Source organism: Hipposideros armiger, unplaced genomic scaffold (assembly GCF_001890085.2).
Source record: "Hipposideros armiger isolate ML-2016 unplaced genomic scaffold, ASM189008v1 scaffold_74, whole genome shotgun sequence".
NCBI lineage: Eukaryota > Metazoa > Chordata > Mammalia > Chiroptera > Hipposideridae > Hipposideros > Hipposideros armiger.
The window spans coordinates 3307709-3330930 of NW_017731424.1; the positions used below are offsets into that span (position 1 = coordinate 3307709).

At 38.2% G+C, this 23222-nt stretch overlaps 1 protein-coding gene across 1 annotated transcript in view; it reads left to right on the forward strand.

Moving 5' to 3' along the window:
• WDR11 (WD repeat domain 11) overlaps positions 1 to 23222 on the forward strand; it is a 62512-nt gene that overhangs the window by 34352 nt on the left and 4938 nt on the right. Inside the window, exons 11-23 of the mRNA XM_019642914.1 lie at positions 995 to 1101; positions 3006 to 3081; positions 4266 to 4374; positions 6367 to 6491; positions 7433 to 7580; positions 11932 to 12038; positions 12434 to 12548; positions 12914 to 13085; positions 19088 to 19196; positions 20119 to 20181; positions 21376 to 21441; positions 22237 to 22414; positions 23045 to 23140. Coding sequence (XP_019498459.1) covers positions 995 to 1101; positions 3006 to 3081; positions 4266 to 4374; positions 6367 to 6491; positions 7433 to 7580; positions 11932 to 12038; positions 12434 to 12548; positions 12914 to 13085; positions 19088 to 19196; positions 20119 to 20181; positions 21376 to 21441; positions 22237 to 22414; positions 23045 to 23140 — 1471 coding nt within the window. The remainder of the gene's footprint in view (positions 1 to 994; positions 1102 to 3005; positions 3082 to 4265; positions 4375 to 6366; positions 6492 to 7432; positions 7581 to 11931; positions 12039 to 12433; positions 12549 to 12913; positions 13086 to 19087; positions 19197 to 20118; positions 20182 to 21375; positions 21442 to 22236; positions 22415 to 23044; positions 23141 to 23222) is intronic.

The following is a 23222-nucleotide window of genomic DNA, read 5'->3' on the forward strand; positions in this document are numbered from 1 at the left end:
CAGCATTTGATGCTAAATCTAACAATAGCATTCAAATTGAAGTAGAGATGGATAAACTCAGTTGGGTCAGCAAACATTTCCTATAAAGGACCACATAGTAAAATTTTAGGCTTTGCAGGTTATAAAATTTCTGTCACAACTACTCAACTTTGCCATTGTATCGTGAAAGCAGCCATAGACAGTATGTTAACAATGGTTTTCCTATAAATGCTGATGAGCAGTTACGTATAGAACAGAGACTTAGATATCCCTCCCAACCAGCCTCTATCACCTTGTAAGTCGTACAGGGTAGTAGTACAGTGTTTCTGAGTTCTTCTTATGACTCTTATGGTCTATTTGTCCTGTGCCCCATCTTTTCCATTCTCTACAAGCCATGATGGTGAACATTCTCCAGTGAGGTTAGTGGGAAAAACGTGGACTCACTTCCAATCAGTCCCACACAGAGGAACTCCCAGGGCAGTGGGATAGGTTACTGTCTTGTCAGCATGTCTTTCTCTTTGAGAGTTTTCTTTTGTGCTTTTCTCTAACTGATACACAATTTGGAACTTTCAACCACTTCCAAATTTCATGGCTCAGTTTGTATTGTTTATTTCAGGAATTTCTGCTTCTTAACCAAGAATTGTGATAAAATTCCTAAGCATTCTCAACTTGAAGCAGTCTGCTTAGAATGTTTTTATTATCACTTGTTTTTAAGCAATGGAATTCTCAGAATCTACTGTGATGTGATTCTCGTTTGCCATTTTTAATAATTATTTTAATTCTGTGAATACCCATAACTAAACAATCTTATCATTACATTTGGAAATAAACTTTTAATTATAAATAATTTCATATATGTTGGAAATACATGGTAATGTAGTCTTAAGTAAGGTCATATTAATATTATTTCTTAACTTGTATAATAGAATTTAGGTTTAGGAAAAACTTATTTTTCAAATAAATTTTTTAAACAAAACAGGTATTAGATTAATATCTATTTAATTTGTCATTATAGGGGTATTGAATGGACGAGTTTGACTGGTTTTCTTTCTTTTGCTACCTCAACACCAAACAATATGGGATTAGTGAGAAATGAACTTCAGCTGGTTGATCTTCCAACAGGTTGGTGTATTTAGACTGTTACAAGATTCAAAATGGTTTGTCATATTGATCAGAAATGTTGTCTTGTATAAACATGTTCCAGACTACAAAAAACTTAGAGTTTTTTCATATATTCTGTGTTTATATATTTATTTTTTGTTGTTCTGTAATAATTGTCCTAGAAAAGACTCATCATTGTTTGTATGCAAATTGTGTTATGGTAAAATGGAGTACCGTTAGCCTGAACAGACAGATTCATAAGTGTATAGGATGCCGGTTCTTCTTTTAAATACATTGTTATAGATTACCAAAAGTACAGTTTTAAAATAAATCTTTGTAGTTAGATTTATCAGAATTTATACCAAAATTTTGGACTTCATAGGAAACCCTTAAAAAACTTAGAGGTAAGGATTGTTTTTAAATGCTCAAATTTAAAACTTTTGAAAGTCTCTGGCTAAGTGAATAGGGAAACTTAATTTGAGAGTTTAAAGACTCTGCAATAGGAAACATTACAGTAAAGTAACTTGTTCAGAGTTGTTAAAAACCTACAACCCAATGAGTTTTAAAAAGAAAAACTTGAAAATAGAATAAGGTGAGGATTTCAAATTATTTTATAGCACATGCAGTGATTTCAATTTTTTTTTTTTTACAAAATTGTGATTTCTTTAAAATGGTGTACCAATATGAATATATGTAGATAGTTTTAACCAATAAGATTTGTAATATCTTGCATTGTATGTAACGTGTAGTAAATTAAGAGTATGATTGCTTCCTTATAGTCTCAATATGTATTTCTAAGATGTAGGTGAGAACAACTGACATACTTTTCAGAGTATGTTACTGAACCTCAAGGAATTAACACCAACTTTAGGCCAGTGTTGGCTCTAGTTTCATTGTGAGTGACCTACCCAGCAACCTCTATCTCCAGATTTGCCAACAAATGCACTGATCTCTAGTTGCATGGTACCCCAAGGATGAAATGGTATTCTCTAAATTTGTTTTCACTAAAAAAATCCCTGTTTAGTTTTTTCAATCAGGTCAAATTCAGGATTTTTAGATAACTTAAAATCTGTCCTTTACAAATTTATTTTTTAGGAACAAATTTCTAAGTTACTGATTTTTTTAAGTGGGACATTTGAGTTCCTAGATTATGTACTTTTATAGCCTTGTCTTCTGAGGGCAGCAGACAAGCAGAGTCAGGAAAGGATGTGGAGTATTTGGCAAATAATAATAGGGAGGCCTGTAGGCATTCGGTTGTCTTTAAATTGAGTGTGTTCTCTCTTTTGTTTAATGTAAATAAAAATCTAGGAAAGATCTTAAAACATATTTGTTCAGACATAAGGTAGAATTTGCATTTTTTTTAATTACAGAAAAATCATTTAGCTTTTTTGGCAGCTAATTCTTATCAGTCCCCAATTTTAGTTTATAGAGACCTTTTGATTAGAACATGTCAAGTATTTTAGTTGAGTATTTTGCACATGGTACAAGAAATTTTAAATATCAGTTAAGGAGTGTTTTCCCCACTAGTTAGTACATGTAAGCATGAGAATGTTTATATTACTTCAAATATACCAGTAGTTTTTACAATAGACAATTTCCCTCCCATAAATGGATTCAAACTTTAGAAATTGTTATTTCTAAATTTCTAAAATTAAATTACTTGAAAGAAACCACAGAAGGAATTCAAGAAACTCTGTAATAAGCAAAAATATTTTTTTATAAAATAGATATATATTATTGGTCTTTAACTTATAATACTTTTGAGAATACTTTGAATTTAGATTATTAGAAACAGCTTAGAAACAAATGGAAGAATGAATGGCAGAATAGAGGGTAGCACTGATCAAATTGCATTGGTATTGTTTCTCGTTTCTTACATGTTTTATGTGCTGTTTTCACATTTTATTTAATATTTGCAATTAAAGGTAGGAGCATTGCTTTTCGAGGTGAACGAGGCAATGATGAATCGCCCATCGAAATGATTAAAGTATCTCATTTGAAGTAAGTGTCAATCTGAAAAAAATCCATGGCATTATCACAATGGAATCTTAAGGATTTTTTTTTTATCTTTAAGAAACTGAGAGTATGCTAGAATGCATATAGAATTTCTTAATGATAGCAAATGCCATATCAAAGAAAATGTTTTGATCACAAAATTAAGTTGCTTTTAATTCTCCACCTCTGAAAGATGAGGTAACTTTTGTATGGATCTTAACATTTCACTAGATTGGTAAAACCAGTAACCCTGTTTTGATCTGCTATAGCTGTATTGGTGTAAATGTCTGTCACCCACTAAGAAAACGTTATCTGATGAAATTCTGATGCACTTCCACCTCAACATGGGTTTATTGACTGAAAGAGTTCATTTTCTTCATTTATAATTTAAACCCATTTTAGTTCCAGGTAGTTTTTTAGTATTTATTCTAAGGGAAAATACATGTAAAGCTGGATTATTAAAAATAGAGACTGAATGAAAACCAAAAGATCAAAGAAAGAAGTAAGCTCTCTAAAATAGTTTTCAAAATTTTTTTAGCTTTTCTAGGATCTTTGCATTTCCATATAAATTTTAGTATCAGCTTATCAGTTTTACCAAAAAGGTTTCCTGGCATTTTGATTGGGATTACTTTGATTCCATAGATCATTGTGGGGAAGGATTCACCTCTTAAGTTTTGTGATTCATGAACATGCTGTATCTTTCCACCTCTTTAGGTCTTCTTTAATTTCTTTCAGTAATCTTTTGTAGTCCTCAATGCGTATGTCTCACAAGTCCTTTGTTAATTATTTTTTGTTTTTTCATGTCGTTATAAATGGTTTTTCATACTTTTTCATGTAATTTTTACCATAACCTGCATACCAATCCATTGACATAGGTGGTGGTATTCTCATGTCATGTGTGAGAAACGTGAGCCTCAGGAGAGTTATTGTAAGATACGGCAGCAGGAGGTGAACCCTTGCCTTTTCTCATTCTCTCTTCTGAGCTGGGCTCCTTGTCTAATTATGGCTATATGGCTTTCAAAGGTCATCTTAGCACTTTACCGTCTTAATCATGAGGACTAAGTCTTTTCAATGATTTATGTTTAGAATGTGTCATCAGAGTTTTCTGATTTACTGAACTGTTTATGTGTATAGCATATGGTGAAAATTTTGTAAAAAAGGGGCTTATTTAGTAATTTTGTTTATTTTAGGCAGTATTTGGCAGTTGTATTCAAAGATAAACCCCTGGAGTTATGGGATGTTAGGACTTGTACTATTCTTAGAGAAATGTCCAAAAACTTCCCTGCAATAACTGCTTTGGTAAGTTACAGTTGAAGAACGAAATAGTTTATTTAGGTATGTATATATGTGGTGAATATTTTTCTTTAGCTTGAATTGAAATCATTACTGACATGTATTTTCTTGTTAAAATGTGTGTTCACAGACGATCTAAATAAAATGGTGATGACTCGTATTTTCTTGGATGGGTTAAACTAATATTATATTAGTACAATTCCAATTAAAACGTTATTTAGATATTTTGAGGAACATGATAAACATACTCTAAAATGTTTGTGAAAGAATAAAGGTCATAATAGCTAAGTAAACCTTGAAAAAAGAGGAGTAATGTGAGGGGTGAGGGTAATGTAAACTATATGAACTGTATCCTGCCTGATATAGTTTATATTACAAAACCAGAGAAATGAAAGCAATGTCATATTGGACCAAGAACAAGAAATGGGCCAACATCGTAAGGAGTTCATTATGAATATTTGGGAACTTAATAGTCAGTAAAGGATCACCCAAGTCCAAGGAGAAGAATGGGCTAGTTAGTGAAAAGTCTTGAGAAAAATCTTATTTTATGGACAAAAATACTGGGTCTCTACCTGATAACCGTATTCAGAGGTGGGTTCCACAAGATTAAAGACCTAAATGTAAAAAAGTAAAGCTATCAAATATAGAAGAATATTTATGTGTTCTAGGGGCAGGAGAGGACATCACAAGTTTAAACCAAAAGGCAACAAATATCAATGCATTTAATTACATCAAGATTGATGCTTTCTGTTCAATGAAGGACACCTATGTCAACGTTAAATATGGAGACAAGTTGGAAAAAGAAATTTTCCAATGTCTAAGATCGACAAGGGTCTAACTAATCCCCCTAGGGGATCAGTATGGTGGGAACTCCTGCACATAAACAATGAGAAGACAGGAACCCCAATGGAAAGAAAGATGGACAAAGTACGTGAGCAGTTAATGAATGCCAGAGAAACCTAAACGGCCAAAAGGCATATGAAGAAATACTCCAACTCATCAGTTTTTAGAGATGTGTAATATAGAATAACCATGATCTATCTTTTAGACTAACAAGAATTGGAAAGCCAGATAGCATCAGATGTGGGTGTAATACGGTGGGTGTAATAGGAATTCTCCTGCACTTGCTGGTAGGAGTGTAGACGGATGAAGCCATCCTGACAGCATGTAGGCCAGCACAGACATCCTCTGCTCCAGCTGTTCAGCCCCTGGTCACAAAGGAACTTCTGTGAGGATGTTGACTGCCGTGTTATTTGTCACGATGAGTTTGGAGGCCATCTGGGTGTCCTTGGCTGAGAGAACAGACAGACTAAAACTGGGTGGATGCACCCATGGAGTATTCTGTAGCATGCAGAACCACAGAGGTGGGACTTAGATACACTGTGCTGAGTGAAAAGAGTCAGAAACAGGATGAGATAGATAACACAGTGCTTGCTATTTATGTAAGCTCCAAATACATACATGTAAAAGAACTGCATGTGAAGAATTTATACATGTGAGAGGAAATTAGATTAAATGCATTAGAATGGGCGGGAATATAAGAGAAAAAAGAAATAAAATGAGAGATCTGAGGTGGACCTGTGGATGATAATGGGCCATTATCAGAGGAAATTGATTATCTCATGTTGTGCACCTGGGGAGAGGGCATGGCGGGAGGAGATAGGAGATCCCGTAACTGAATTTTATATTATTTCCGTCTTGTAAAAAAGGTTAGACCTTCTAGAAGTTTGCCATTAAACTCTTCTACTTTAAGCTCTAATTAAAGATTAGAAGTAGCAGGAGATGGAAACAAATTATTAAATGCTTCTACCTTAAGCTCTAATGAAAATGCATTCATTTAGCCTTTCTATAACAAAATAAAACCAAAGGACAAATGGTGAATTCATGTGCAGTAATAATAAGTGATGCCAGGCAACGGCAAGGTGCCAGCCCTTCTGGAAGGGCTCTCTGATAGAAGGAAACTGAGCACTTCCAGGTGTGTCTGTCTGTGCTTTGCAGGAGTGGTCACCATCTCACAACCTGAAGAGCCTGAGGAAGAAACAGCTGGCCACCCGAGAGGCCATGGCCCGCCAGACCGTGGTCTCCGATGCAGAGCTGAGCATTGCTGAGTCATCTGTGATCAGGTGAGTGTGCTGTTTCCTGCCACTGTCATTTGTAATATCCATGTCATGGCTGGGAACTTGACAAGTGTCACCCAAAGGCATCTCGTGAAGCAAGTTACACTCTGCTTTGAACATATTTTCTTTGGTATTTCAGTACATACCCAGATTACTGAAGAGTTAATTTATTGTGTTACATAGTGTAGTCACTAACTTATACAGTGATATCCATACGTCAGCATCCGTTAGTGAAATGAGCATTCTCAGTGCCCCTCTGTTCCATAAACTTCCACTTCTGAAATTCGGATGAACGTAGCGTGAACATACAGAGAGATCACATTGTCATTTATGTACACCAAAAAAAATACAGAGGGTGCCAAAAAAATGAACACACATTTTAAGTAAGGAAAAAACTATATTAAAATTATAACACAACGAATGACGCTAGATTTGATTAACACCATCTTTTGCGCAAACGTCATACTACATTTTGCTACCGTAATTCAATTCAACTTCAAAAAGTAATACATTGATAACATCTCTTAAAATGTGTACATTTTTTGGCACCCCTGATACATTGAGAATTCTAGATTTAGGTATTGTCCACATTCCCATTCCCACCCCCAACCATTTGACAAAAACCCTCTGAGAGCGTGGTGAGTCAGGGTAAGGCCTGTCTCCTGCTGAGGAGACTTCTGCAGCAGAAACAGCGGAGAGGCTTCTTTTTCTTGTGAGAAGCCCAGGGCACTGCGTTCCTCTGTTGGGGGAAATGTTCTCTGGGGTATGACTATTTGGGAGTAATTTGTACTTTCCTGTTATTAGCTGGAAAGATTAGTTTCAGCCTTTTTTTTTTTAATGGTTTTGGACCTCCTGTTAATGCATCTGTATTTTGGACGAGTTAGTTAATTACGGGTGTCACTCTAGGGAAATGAAATATCTTTATCTTATTTCTCTCTGTCCCAAAGCTTGTTGCAGGAAGCAGAAAGTAAATCTGAACTCAGTCAGAACATCTCTGCCCGGGAGCATTTTGTGTTTACTGATCACGACGGCCAAGTTTATCATCTCACTGTGGAAGGAAATTCAGTGAAAGACAGCGCTCGGATTCCCCCAGATGTGAGTCCGCCCTTGGTTAGATCTGTATTAGAGTTCTTATCGAACATTTTATTGGCTCTATATCCAGTAAGGCCATCCTTAAGTTGGAAAGCTCTTTCAGAAAAATTTAATGTAAATAAACTTTCCTATTTAAGGAGATAGTATCATTGATGAAACTTGCTCTGCACTGTTAGAGAATAGCATTGTATAATAACTACTTTGATTAAGTACTTACCATGCGCTACTCATTTTTATCCTCATGATAATCCATGAGAAATTATTTCCATTTTATCTGTAACAAAACTGAGGGAGAATAAGTAACGTTCCCAAGGTTACCCAGCTTAGTGACATGGCAGTTTTAAACTCAGGTATGTCTCTCTGGATCCAGTATCTTTCCTCTCTCCATTTCAGACATTACTCTGAAGGATGTGATTTACAGTCTAGTATTATTTTTGGATAATAGTAATCAGGTTGTAAGGTTAATAGTATCATTAATACTTACTAATTTATATATAGTCTTCTTACGGCCTTGTGGAATCCTCTGATATTTTATAGTTAATAACTTGTGTCAGCGTGTATCTCACATTTTTAATGGATGGATGAAGAAAATGTTATAGCTGACTAATACTACTGTAATGGTTAAGTGAAGGCATGAGATGATTATATAATCATACACACACACACACACACACACACACACACACACACGTATTTAGAATTGTCACCTAAAAATGGAATGTTTTAGTCAACTGCCAACACTCATGTCTATGAGGTTGCAGCCGGGAAGTTGGCTGGGGCAGGAGGGCCCACCTCCAGGCTGGCTCCCTCACACGGGCCATTGCACATTAATGCCGGCTGTTGATGAGAGGCCTTGGTTTTTCCACATGTGGACCTCTCCATCGGGCTCTGAGTGCCCTCATGACATGGCAGCTGGCTTCCTCCAGAGTGAGTGATTCAAGAAAGAGTATAAAGAAAGCTACAGTGGCCGGCCGAGTGGCGCGATGGTTAAGAACTCGCTTGGGATGCCAGAGGGCCCCGGTTCGGATCCCACATATGAGGGCCAGTGACACTGCCCTCCACAGCTAAGATGCTGAACAACAGCTCAACCTGGAGCATGGGCTGCCATGAGTCGCCGGCGACGGCGTAGGCTGCACTCCCTGTGGCAGTGGGTTGCCATGGGCTACCGTGTGTAGCCAGCAGCCAGCGTGAGCGGCCAGCAGCCAGCGTGAGCGGCCAGCAGCCGCAGTGAGCGGCCGTCCAGAAGCCGGCGACTGATCTGCCTCGCCAGAGAAGAGCGCAATGATGGTGCCAACTTGGGCCAGTGAAGCAACATCCTCCACAACTAGATTGAAGAACAAAACGACAGCAACTTGTCTGTTCCCCTTCCCCCAATTCCCCAGCACTGTTCCCATCCCCCCAATTCCCCAATAAAAAAAAAAATAAATAAAAAAAAGAAAGCTACAGTGTCTTTCAGGACCTAGTTTTAGTAGTCACACTCCGTCATTTCCACACTATGCTGTTGGTTCACAGGTCAGCCCTGTTTCTTGTGGGAGGTGACTACCAAGGGACAGGAATACCTAAAGGCAGAATCATTGGGGGCCTCTTAGAAGCTGGCTACCATGCCTTCCTTATTAACAGCTGTGGAAGAATCGAGGGCACCCAAACAACCTTCACTACTGCAAATAGAAACTAGCATGCAGAAATGCTCTTCAAACTAATTTCATTTTTACTATTGTATACAGAAAGTCAGATCTGAGACTTAGTCTATTTTGAACTATCTTTAGTGTTACCAGAAATTTTTACTAATTTGAAAGGAGGAAAATACTGCAAATGTGAAAGATTGATATTTGGTAGTTACAATAGAAGTACCCTAACTAAGTGTGTAGGTGAGCAGCAGTGTAATGTCCTTCAGACAAGCTCTACTTTCATAGTAGTATATAGAGCTCATGCTTTCGAAGCCCAGAGGAGGCCCCATCTGAGCTCTTCTATGCTATTGGCAAGCAGCTAAGTCTCTTTTCTGATCACTTCACATTTGCGAAGAGACTATGGAAGCAATCCAGTAATTTTTTAGATGCCAGTCCACCCCCCACCCCCCCGCACCCCCAGAAAAGTTTAAAATTTTTGGACATTGACACAAGTTTTTCTTTTTATAAGTGCTTGCAGGATGATAATGGTGCCACACAGCTTTTAAAGTTCTGATTCTTTTTGTGGAGATCTGAAGTCAGGATAAGGAAGTCTCCATTCTGCCTGCCAGGTCCTTTTATTGCACAGCTTCCTCAAAGAATGACCCGCCTGCTGAGTAATGAGGATCTGGCCTCCGGTGAAATTAGCACATACGAGTGAAATCAGTGCATACATGCTCGTATTTTAGGGCAGATTATTTTTAAGGAAAGGGCATGGAGCTTCCACTAGATGATATAAGAGGAATTAGTTTTGGTTTATTATTTTTATTTTCTGTAATGAAAATATTTTCCTGGGGTTATAATGTAGAGTTTAGGCAGAGGTTTTGTTTGCTTATTTTAATCCATTATTTATGTTACCCTCCTCTCAAATGTAAAGTATTAAACATTTGTTTTGAGTTGAAATTTTCCCTCTGGATTTGGTCCCATAATTATCAAGCACGTAAAAATGACAAAATGCAGAGGAAGGTGTGGCATACTTTCAGTTTGTTCTCATGGAGATTCTGTAGCCGACTGCCTTCACTCAGAAAGCTGGAACAATGGGCAAGAGTGAATCTCTGCTCTGCTGCCAGCCTGACGTATGGCTTTTTGAACCTCATATTTTACATGTAAGCAGCATATCACTGTCAACTAATAACAGTCTGTTCAGTTTAAATCTTACATTGATTCTCTCAGGATTATTTGGAGCCACAAAGCAAGGTTGTGGCACATCCTCTGAAAGCACCTTGGTATCTCCATACGGCTTATGTCCCATCAACAAACTCTTAGGTAGAAACGTCGGCAATGTTTAATTGTACAGTTGTAGTAATACATCACTTGTCATTCTAAGCTGGTAACACTGATTTCTGGGCTAATTTAAATGTTGATATTCTAATTTTTAGAACTTAGTAAGATTATAAAATGTTAAAATTTTCGAGACTAAAAAATTAAAGGCCAATTGTTAATTAAATTTTGTGTTGATATGGTCAGGAGAATACAATAAGATCTTGAAGTGTTGTTTCATATTATACATAAGTCTATTTAATTAACATAACCTAAGTTTTTTATTATTGAATCTACTAAAGTGCTCATTTTTAATACAGTTTTTCTTCTGTTCCTTGTCTGCTACTAGGATTTATGCAGCATTTGGTGTGTATGCAGTCTATTAATAGTCAGTTGGGTAACCTGTGCAGCTTTCCTGTTCCTTACTATGGCTACCATGAGAACTAAACATGTGCATTTTTTATTGTTCTATAAATGCAGAAGCAAGAGAAGTAATTGAGCAGTAATACTATTTAATAGCTAATGCGTATTGACTGTTTATTGTTTGGCAGGCATTGTTTTAAGGCCTTTACCTCTATACGTTTATTAACATTAATGGGAACTCCTCAAGTTTCATGAGTTTGCCCTACTTTATTGATGATAAAAATCCAAGACACAGAAAGATTAAGCAAACATGCCCCAAATCATGCACCCAATTAAGTGATAAAATTTGAATTCAGACCCAGGCAGCAGCCTGCAGAGCCCAGGCTCCTGAGCTTCCGTCACACAGCCTGTGCGTGTGGCACAGCTGCGGTCCCCTTCCTTCCCAGTGCAGTCATTGCAGCAGTGCTGCATTCTTACATTTGCGTTTCCATATGTAACTGTTTTGCAAAGCTTTCTGTGGATTCAGATTGTACAGATGCCTTTAATGACAGTTCCTCTTCACCTTCTTTATTCTAGAAGGTATCCATGGAGCTCTGAGCCCTGTGTTTTAGTAGAAAAATTGCCGCGTGGTTGTTACAGAACAGCTCGGAGTTTCCCCTGGATTAGATCTGTTTATCCTTTTGCAGGAGAGACAAGTGGAGACCAGAGCTCTCTGGAAAGGGTTTCTTTCCTTCTCGTTTTTTCATCTTTTAATTTTCTTTTCTTTAAGGTATTTGTTTCTCAAAGAGACAGCTTCTCTATAAATCTAGTTCCGATAACTTAATATCTATCAAATTGATATCGCCTATTTTTTTTTTTCCATAATTGAAATTGATGTGCTACGTAGCTCTTTCAGAGTCCAAAGTCTGTCTGTTAGTGTTTGGTGGCATTCATAATAAAGCAAAATCATTTATAATTAAGTTTTATTAAACTATATTATTTCAACAGTTATTAAGTAAAAATACTGCTCTGTTATGACAGCTTATGAGGAGTGAAATTTATGTATATCTGTTGCTCTTCTTTTCTAGGGAAGTATGGGTAGTATTACCTGCATCGCTTGGAAAGGTGATACATTAGTTCTTGGAGATGTGGATGGAAATTTAAATTTTTGGGATTTGAAAGGCAGAGTATCCAGGTATGAGTTAAGAATGCAGTCTTGTTATTTGGTTAAAAAAATAATAACCTATTGATATGGTTCCATTGGAGGCTGTGACTTGGTAAGCACAATCACTAAACATGGCTTGTAGCTTAGACCTTGGGTCTCTTATCATTGAACTTGGGAGGAAAGGCCTTGAACCAAGCTCTGGATCATTTCTATCTGCAAGAGGCCCATACAGATGTTCTGGGACACTATTCCAGCTCTTGTTAAAGGGCAGACCCTTTCTGTGAGATGTGGTCCTTTTCCCATAAAGTAAAGTGGTTCTCCCATCACCAGACCTTGTTAAAAATGGAAATAGAAAGAGGCATAGTTTCTGGTGATGAGCTATTACTCTGCTTCATATTGGTGCTTTGCTTTTTGTTTGTCCTCAGAGGGATACCTACACACCGGAGCTGGGTGAGGAAGATTCGTTTTGCCCCTGGTAAAGGAAACCAAAAATTAATAGCCATGTACAATGACGGAGCTGAAGTGTGGGACACTAAAGAGGTAGGCCCAGCTCCTCGTGTGTTCCCCGCAAGTGAAGCTGCTGCTTACAGAAACTCAGGGCTTTTCCTTCCTTCTGATGTAGAAATGAAAACTGTGCAATGGCTTGTCAAGCCTCAAACAATTTTCTTCTTAAAATTTGTATTTACAGTATTTCTGTTCCAAAGGTGACAGCCCAGCAGGTTTTTTTAAGTGTCGTCACTGTCTTTGGGACCTTTAAGATGCAGTCTGCATGTGGGAGTAGCTGCCAGAGACCGTTCAGTGTTAGGTGTCCACCGGGCCTTGGCCCAGGCTTTCTTTGACTGTAATCCAGAATGATAAACTTGTCCTTTTCTTTCTGAAAGTGACAACCAAATTCACTCTTGAAGGTTCAGATGGTGAGCAGTTTAAGAAGTGGAAGAAATGTGAACTTTCGGATATTGGATGTGGACTGGTGTACATCAGATAAAGTGATCTTGGCATCAGACGACGGGTGTATCAGAGTTCTCGAGATGTCTATGAAGTTCACGTGTTTTCGAATGGATGAACAAGAGTTAACCGGTATGGAGTTCTAATGAAAGGGTGCTTTGAAGTCTGTCTCTATTTTGCCCAAGCTGCTTCCTTCTGGGGAGAGAGCTACTTCTGTTCATTTCAGTCTGTCTTTCTAAGAATCTGAGTTTAAGAAAACATGTTCACTTAAAGCTTCAGTGTTTCTACTGCTAAGAACTCCAATATGGTAAAGTGCCCTTTCCTCAACCCTTTCCTTAGAGCTTTTTCTAATGATCAAAGATGTTTATGTTCATAAAAATGGCTACTCAGAATTTAGGAGAACTCATCAGAGGACATGATCTAGTGATAAGGTGCTGCTAGCTTTTTAATAATGAACCTTGTGTCTTTTACAAACACGTATCTTTGAAAAGTCACCTTGGAAAGTGTTCTGCGTATTATGCATTTTGATGCCTATCTTATGACTTGTTAGATGGCCAGTCAAAACAAAATTAGATGATTGTACTATCTTACCCTTTATTGTATGGTTGTTTTAACATGCTTTTTACCAGAATGAAAAATATTTTAGTATAAATAACCTCGTAAGTTACTTTAAGAGAAGAATATTCTGATCCTAATTGGAGCAAAGCGGGAAACTTCCCACATTAAGTATTCTCCAAGCATACCTTTGGTGTACACCCCAGGTTGTCTGATCTGTCAGAAAGTTCCCTGAGAGACGTGTTTAGTCATTTACCAAGTTTCAGCATAGAACTCTCTGCCCTGGAATTTGTCTGTACCTTTGTGAATCTGCCTTTGGCTTGTTCAGAGACAGTCATGTTTTGAAAACCTGCTCCTTGTTGTTAGGTTCATGCTTGAGGCACTTCCCAGTTGCTGCTAATGTTGGCGGGCCACCCATAACTTAGGTCAGGTGTGCTTTTGTTTCTGTCTCTGCCCCACCCCTTCCCCTGTACCTGGGTACCACCTCTTACAGCATAACTGTGACTGCCATGTGATAAAGCCAGAAGTGGAGCGTGGCGTTTCCATGTCGTCCTTCGGACTCAGGGCTTCCTCCCGTGGAAGGAGAAGCTTCGATACTGATTTTAAACCTGAAGTTATTAAGGAAATTGAGGGAACTTCAAGGATGGTTTTTCTTTTAATTCAGTTACTAGTTCTAGGTAAAGAAGTGCACAAATATAATCTAAATGTTTGAGAAGCTTTTCTTTGACCTTTAATTTAAAATATGAGTCTAAAAATCTCCAAAGCCAAGGAAGCTTCTTCTTAAAATTAACTGGCTACAGAATTAGAGCCCATCATTGACCCATGTTTAGTACCATATGTGAACATCTGACCTGCAGCCAATTTTAGATTGCATTTTTCTTTTAAAGTTTTCCTAATATTAAAAAAAATCATTTATATTTAACCTGTAGTGGTGCAGCCTTAGGTAAAAAGGGAAAATAACTTTAAATAGCAATGGAGAAAGGTCAATAAAATTGTGCTTGCATTCCACAAATTAAGCTTTAAACTTAGAACAACACTTGATAAATGTTAAAAGAATAAAAACTGGTGATAGTGTAAACATGGAGTTAGGAGAAAGATGTGTTTACCTCCAAATACGTGCTGACTTGGTCTCGGAAAAATATGTTTCATATAATATATTTCTATTCTGGGGAATTAGAAATATATTTTGGACTTATTGATGTGGGATAAAAATAAAATCGTTTTAGATCAGATGCAATGATATATCACATTTAATATATTTTCTTCAATTCTCCTTGATAACAAATAGAGAGTATCATAAAGTACTCATTTAAAGCTGTCTGTTTTCTTAGAACAGCTTAGGTAGCCCCTCTCTCCACACCCACTTTATTTACATTTGTCTCTCCACCCCCACACCCCATACAATAAAGGGAGAGATCAGACGAACGTAGATTGGAATCCCTGTTTTTGAGTTGGAGAACACTTCTTACCTGCTGCCTTGTTATCAGGGGCATAAAATGGCATAAAAAATTGTAATGTTCTTTGCAGCAGCATCTAAAAGGAATCCAAGAGTATGAGACTTGCTTAGTAACATGCTAGTATGATGCCGTTTCCACACACCGTCAATAGCAGTCATTTCAGAGACTCCTTAGTCTACCTCCCTCCCAGCTGGCGGGCCACTGGTGAACACGCTTTTCCCAAGTGCGCTCATAGAGGAAGACGCTTTCTAAAACCAGGTTTATACACGAACGTTTCCTCTCCGTCTGCCTCAGCTTTCCACACTCGTTTTCTAGTAGTTTTCATTTGGGGCATTTGGAAATGTGCCGTGACTTGTGAGTGTGGGGAGGTCCAGGGATGCTAAATAGCATGCAGTGTGTGGAACAGTCTGGACGATGAAGACTTTTCCGGCCCAAAATGTGTTAGTGTCCCCTGTCTCCCTTCTTCCCCCTCATTGAGTTCCAGTGAACGAAATCAGCTCCTCTTCCTAGACTGCCTACTCACCTTGACATTTGCCACCTCCAAGTGGCGACAGAGTCATTTATTTACTGCTTTTCCTCTTGGCTCTTCAGTTCCTGATTTCCTGCCTTGCTGTCATACAGGCACCTGAAAGCCTTCGTGTGTTCTGATTAACACCTCAGATAGTACGCACAGCCCAGACTAAGCAGAATGTATCTAAGAGAAGTAGCAATGCTGCCAACTGCCTTTCATCCTAGTTGTACAGTTTCCAGAAGGCAGTGAGCTCTTGCAGGTGAGTCTCCCTAGCTGTGAGATAGATGATCTCCTGTTTTTCATGGCTGATCTCTGCCCTTGAGAAGAAAGATTTAAATTCATTTGCGTGTGGGAGGTAATAGAGTTCACTTTCAGTTTGTTCATTCTCATGGGGATGCTATGTGTCAACAATACTTTGGAGAAATAACACATATTTGTTTTAAAAATAAGACATTTCCTTCAGTTTACTCAGGCTGTAAATGTCTTGCTAACTTTACATAAACACTCTGCAGTGCTGCTTTCTAGGATTATCTTTTGTCTTTTCATTTGTCCACTGATTATGAAACTTCCACGTCGTTTCTGTGTAGCATGGGAACTTTTCCTTGAACTATTCAAGTTTAATTTATATTGTTAAATTTTTGGTCCGTGACATTTAGTATTTCTAAACATTTTGTGACTTAATGCCAGCTGCTACTACTGTCTGAAAGCAAAAGAGGGTGACCTGAAAATGTGAGAATCGTAAGATTGCCATCCATTGGGGTAAACAGAGAAAGCATTCAGCAACCTAAATCCCTTCATCCCTTCCAGTGCCAATTTTAATGGTTCTGTAGATAGGTAGGTGAGCCTCATTCTTACCAGGTACATTCCTTCCTTTATAACTGATGTGTAAAAGAAAAGAGAAATTTGACTAATAGGAAAAAAAAAAACTTTCATAGCAGAAGAAACTATAAACAAAGCAAAATATAAATGATAACCTGGTGAAAATATTTGAAAGTCATTAGCAGATGTCCACAGGGAGAAATAAAAGATATACAAATAGCCCTTAACCATGTGAAAAGATGTCAACTTTATTCATAATAAGAAAGATACAAATTAAAACTACACTAAAACCATTTCTCACCCAACACATGAACAGAAATTCAAAAGCTTAAAAACATAATCTGTTGCAAGGCCTTGAGAAAACAAACACCTCTATACACTGCTTGAGGAGTGATCCCTGTAGGAAATTTCACTTCCTGACCAAAAAGAACCAGGGTTCCTTGGACAAACCATTTATTCCAGGATAAAAGCAGAAAAGATGCAAGATGAATCTGGGACATAGTGCGGTGCCAGAAATTAAGGAAGCAATTGAAAACCAGTGAGAACCTGTCATAAGGATACAGAGACTAGCTTTGAGGGGCTTCTGCTGTCAAACCCAGGGGAGTCTGAGCATTGCTAAGAATGATGGTGATATGGATATTAGTGTTGAACTTAAAAACAATCATCACTTCATAGTAATATTCCAAGAAAGAAGGGGGAGTGGGCAAGAAGGGAAAGCTCGTGTTTATAGAAGAATGCCGCTTGATAAATGTAGACAGAATGCTAGAATTATACAGTCACCAATTTGCAACTCCTAACGTGTTCATTGATTCAAGCCAGGATCATTAAGTGGATCTCGTATCCCTGGGTCAAAGGGTGTTCGGGAACAGGAGGTTCCTTCTCAGTATCTCCCCCACACGTTACCCACTAACTCTAAAGGGGAGAAGGTGCCCTGACTAAGAGACCTCTGGGGAGTTCCCACCTAACTAGGTGATGAGATTGAGTGTTACCAGAAGGAAACCCACTCACGCCCCTTCTGATGAGATGCGGTGGGATGCACACAGTGTTGCCTGTGTGATGTACTTGCCTAAGATGATTAACCTGAATCCGAGGCTCAGAAAACACACGAATCAGAATGTAAGCCATTTTCTAAAACAGCTGACTCTTCAAAAATGAAAACATCGTGTAAGACAAAAACAGTGGGAGATCTGTCCTGGGTGAGAGGATACTAGACACAGGACAGAACAGTGTAGGGGGCAGCCTTTTCCAGACCTTAGGATTTTGAAGAGAAGACCGCTGTCAGGATACTTGGGGGATAACAGAGGAGTTTTGAATATGAACTGCGTTCTAAGTGACTTTACTGAATCTGTATTAAAACTTGTTTGTGGAAAAAAAGTGGTATTGGAACTATTTTTTACCACTTTCCAATGTAGAAATTGAAAAGTCCATGTAAAGTATTTTATCTATGATTTAATTCGTCCTTAACTACATAGAATGAAGTTTTCTAAAGCAGTGCTGTCCAATAGAAATATAATTTGAGCCACATACATAGTTTAAATTTTCTAGTACCCACATTAAAAAGGTACAAACAGATGAAATTGATTTTAATAAAAATTTTATTTAAGCCAGTATATCCAAAATTTTATCATTTCAACATACCAGTATTAAAAATTACTAATGAAATATTTTACATTTTTTAGTAAGTACTTAGTCTTTAAAATTCAGTGTGTATTTTACATTTAGAGTATATCTCAATTTAGAGGAAAGCTTTCAGCAGAAATACTTGAATTGTATTTAGATTTTATAAAATTTACCGTGGAAGTAGTCATGTGTCCAAGTTCTTCGAAATATAATTAAAAGTTATATAATGACTGAATCAAGTATTAGTTTTTAAAATTAATTAAAATTAAGATAAGCATTCGTTTACTTCATTGTAGTTGCCATATTTCCAGTGCTCGGTAGCCACGTAGGACTAGTGGCTGTCGTGTTAGACCGCGGAGTGGGAAGTCTGTGGTCACTTATGGAAGGCAACACCACTTGTCGGTTTCCAAGGGATCAATGGAAGAAAGGCTCTGCAGGACGCGGGAAGGCAGTGGGACTGAGTTAGTAGGAGCCAGTGGATCCCAGAGACTGACTCTGTCTAAGGTCAAGGACTAAGGACGGAATACGGCTGTTCAGGGAGTCAGAGCCCAGCTGCCTGGGTGGAGCCTTTGGGTCTTCTGTTTCTTTGCACCAGAACTTGAAAAACAGGCAAATCCTGTCTGTTGTGTCCTAAATAAGCCAGATGCGGCATGTAGGGGATACTAGGTTCCAGAGTCTAGGGAGATAGTCCATTTGCTCAGGGGCTGCCCTTGTAGGTGAGACCTGAGGATGCAGTTGATCAGAGGTGGCCTGGTCCCTTCATTGAGAAGCTCGGGGTTGATGGGCCGTGTTAATTTAACAGTCTCAGAAAAGCAAAGACATCAAATGGCATAAGGTGATACTGATAAGTGATGATTGTTAGTATTTCAAAATAATGAGCTATATTGATATCTGTTGCGTCGTCGCACTGAACCTTTTATTCGGGTAGGATTATTTTATACCATCAGGAGACCTAAACCTTCAAAAGGGGAGAAAAATACGTTAGTTTGAATGAAGAGAATCTCCCACTCTTAGCCTGTGTGTCTTAACTACTGAGTACATTAAACATACTCTCTCACTTGCTACCAGATTTATACATTTTTCTCTGCTGACTTCTCTGTAAACTGTCTACAGCTGAAGTCATAGTGGTGTCACATTTTATTTTTTAATACACTTTTTTTTTTTTGATCTAGAGCCTGTGTGGTGCCCGTATCTCCTTATTCCAAGGGCCTCCCTCGCCTTGAAAGCTTTCTTACTACACCAGCCTTGGAATGGACAGTATTCTTTGGATATTTCTCAAGTGTAAGTGTTTTCCCATTTTTTTCCTTCCTTTCTTAATTTCCTTGGGGTTGAAGGACACCCTTCAGCTGCCTGTAATCCAGGCAGCTGCCTGTAATCCAGGACTTAAAAGGCCTGGGACCTTAAAACCACACCAAGGCCGAGACGGCAGAAACACTAATAGAATCGCAAGTCGGCCTCTCGTTTTCACCTCTCTGGGGCATTTGGAGGCGTGAGTCTGGGAGGGCTGAGTACACGTGCTGCTCTCAGGTGGCCCTGTGGTCGTCTTATAGCCTGATTATAAGGCATGGCATGATGAGTGTGAAGAGGGCCAGCTGAGGCCAAGAGGAATCTGGGGCCAGGCTTAATTCTTTTTAAAAGCAGCAAGAATGGGCCTACTTCAGAGGTGTTTATGTTTTATAAATCTTCATGCCTGCCTCATTGCAAAACTGTTCCCAGAAACTGTGTTTAGTGGTTACTCATTAAACCCACAAATGTTAGGAGCTTATGCCACGTGGAAAGCACAGGTGGGCAAGGGTTAGAGGGATAAAAAGAATGCGAGGGTGTGTCCGTGCTCCAGGAAGTGTCTGCTTAGGGACACGAATGTCCCTTCTGCAGAGCAGAACGAGCACATCCCTTTAGTCCTCGCCAAATGGCTTCTTCACATGAATCTGAACCTGTAGTTTTTAGAGCCCACTGATAAATTTTCTGCATTCTTGAAAGTCAGAGAGACTTTCTTTATTCATCACTTTGTTTTGACTAAAAGCAGATGTTAAAGATGATTGATGGGTCCTGAGTAGACTTGTGTTTTGATCTAACCAGGTTTTTAGACAAGGACTACAAAGAGGTTATTTCTGTATTAACACAGCTTTTTTTTTTTCTGGTGAAGAAATAAGTGGTTTTGAGTGAAGAGATAATGAACTCATTCACATTTTTTTCTATACAGTGATTATCCAGAAAATGAAGAAATAAAGAATCTCCTTCAAGAGCAGTTGAATTCATTGTCTAAGTAAGCACTCTGACTGTGTTTTATTAGAAGATAAGAATATGAGAAATAAAATATAATAGTTTAGTCCTTTTTAAATTCAAGTAATTTGCATTTTAGAAAACATTAGTGGCCCCAAGGAGAGGTCATTTTCTATCATAGAGGTTTGTGTCCCTTTAAAATCTTTGTTTTGTAGAAGTGTGTATTTCATAGTTACACTGCTAGAGCATCTGTCTTCAACAACTTCATAAGTGGCAGATGGCACTGGTCTCCTGTCGGGGCCAGAGCATAAGCTGTGGTGTGAACATCCTCGCAGCCCACCCGGCCTCCACCACACACGCCCCGCAAAGCCTCACACAAGAGGACCCAACAGGGCGATGCTTGGGTGTCAGCTTCCCACTTCTGAAATGAGTTCCCCGAGTCAGGTGCTGTGTGCACAGTTCTGGCTAAGAAATCAGAATGTTCCCTAAGCCAAGAGCATTTAAATGTATATATTAGGAGTAATATTGCAAAGGAAGTAGAAAAATAGACGTCCTTGAGGAGTTCTTGGTAAAACATAACATATTTTGCCAATCTAGAATCTGTCACACCTAATTATAATATTTAATAAATTAGCCATAATAGAATGTTTTACTGATGTCAAATTCAAAATAATTATTTTTTCCTCTGTTCAAAAGTTAATATTTGTGCTTAAATGGAAAACAATAGATTTAAAGAATATTTCTCCCTCCCCCCAATTTATGAATATTCTTCAATATTTGATTATTTTAGAAATATCAGCTTATAAAAACATTAGTCTTTCTTCCTTAAATATTTTATTTTGGGGATAGTTCAAATAAATTCTGAATGCATCTTCTGTAAGGTATATACTGTTCCTGATGATTAGCAAAGCATTTTATCAACAGTGACATTGTTGTACCTATCGTTAGGCAGCTGTTCATATTTTCAAGAATGTGAATTGAACCCTTGCAAGAATGTCAGCCCGAATCAGGCTCACGGCCCTTGTGGTGCTCGCTGGGTACCACTTCTCCAAGTCTACGCACACACTCTGCCCTATAAGCTTTCGTAATGTTAGGGACATGGCGAACTCTCTTTTGTAAGTTTTAAACATACCCTTTGAGTGGAATTTTCCATTTCTAGAGTATGCTGATTTATCTCCTTGCTTTATTGTTTAATTAACAATTTTTGTCTTGCCTTTGTCTGGGTTCCTATCCGCAGTGACATAAAGAAACTCTTGCTCGATCCAGAATTCACTCTCCTGCAGAGATGCCTGCTTGTTTCAAGGTAACGCTGTTTGAAGTGTGCTGTGTAAAAGACAGAAAACTTCAGGTTCACTCATTTCTCTTGTCACGGCTTTTAGGTTAAGATCAGACTCTAAAATCTAAATTTTAGAAAAATATTTTAGTTCATCCTTAACATATGACTTAAGTAATTTAGAAAGTAGTAATACAATTAGGGAAAAATTTACATTTTCCACATGAGATCTAGGCCTTTTATTGGAAAGCCTCCCTCATACAGACAGCTTTTTAAAATACGTGTTTTAAAATATCAGCTATAAAGGGTATGTCCTTAAATATACTGATAAATTATATTTAGAAGCAGTAGCCTATACTTCTTCACTGTACAGTAGAGTTGTTACTTGTAAAAAAGATATTTCCCTCCACTCCCCAGAGAAGAAATTGCAAGTTATTTCCACTCCTCATCTAGCCAGTTATCCCAGAGGAGCTTCTTCCTTCATAAGATGCTGTGGTCCAGATCAGAAGTTGTGCAAATGGCAAACTGGATAAATCCCAGTGGCCCAGGTTTCTAAACTGTGGCATTGCTCCTAGCGCAGAACAGACAGAGGTCTGGGGCTGAAGGGGCCCTATGCAGTCAGGCCCCGGTATTGTGGGAGCCCCAGTAACAAGGCTGGGAACTTGCTCCTTCAGCACCTGGACCCTGCCGGCACCTCGCCTGTGTCCCAGACCTTGCTCACATGACGGCCCTGTGCTCTGTAGCTCTTCAGGCTACTGTGAGGAGCTCCTCTCCGGGTCCAAGTCTGCTGTGTGAGCTCAGTGGAAACTGGTTTCCCCTTCCCAGGCTCTATGGCGATGAGTCAGAGCTGCACTTCTGGACAGTCGCTGCCCACTATCTGCACAGCTTGTCCCAGGGCAAGGCGGCGAGCACACCGGCTGCCAAAGAGACTGCTGCTCGGGACAAAGTGAGCAACCCGCTGGACATATGTTACGACATACTCTGTGAGAACGCCTATTTTCAGGTATTACATCTCATATATGAAAACCTTTATCATCTTGAATACTTATGTCTTTGTAAGTATCTGAAGCTTGGGAAACTTTGGAACTAAGTTAAGGTCCACATAATAGAACTGAGTGCCTTGGCACACTGGCATTAAAAAGACCTAACTCGGGACTTAAAACATTTACTGAGTTTTATAATACACATAAAAAACTTTATTAACAGTCTTCTGATTTTTTTCCTTTGCCTAAAATTTTTTAACTTACAAAGATTATTTTAATTCTCTCATTTTATTAATTTTCTGTAAATATTTCTTTCACTTGGTTTGAATTTGCTATTTTATATATAAAAATGTAGCTTCATAATTTTTTAACCTGTAATATATTATTTCAATACATGTAGGGATTTTTCATCCAGGTCTACTCAAGTGCCAGTTTCTGTACGGATGCAGCCTTTACACAAATGATAATACATTTCAACATTTTTTCTTTTCAAATTCTTATTAAACTGTTATATTTCTGTAGTTGATTTAATAACCTTAGAAATCAAAGTAATGTTTATTAAAATGACTTTATTAACTATAGTAAAATTTAAATAATTCAAAAGTCTTATAATCTAGGCTCAGTTTTCCTTTTCTTCCCCCCTACTCTAGAAGTTTCAGCTGGAAAGAGTTAATCTCCAGGAAGTGAAAAGGTCAACTTACGATCATACACGGAAATGTACAGACCAACTACTTCTCTTGGGTCAAGTAAGTCAGTTTTTATAACTTCATATTTCATGGAGTTACTAGTTGATTAGTATTTCAGAGCATTCTCTCTCTCTCTCTCTCT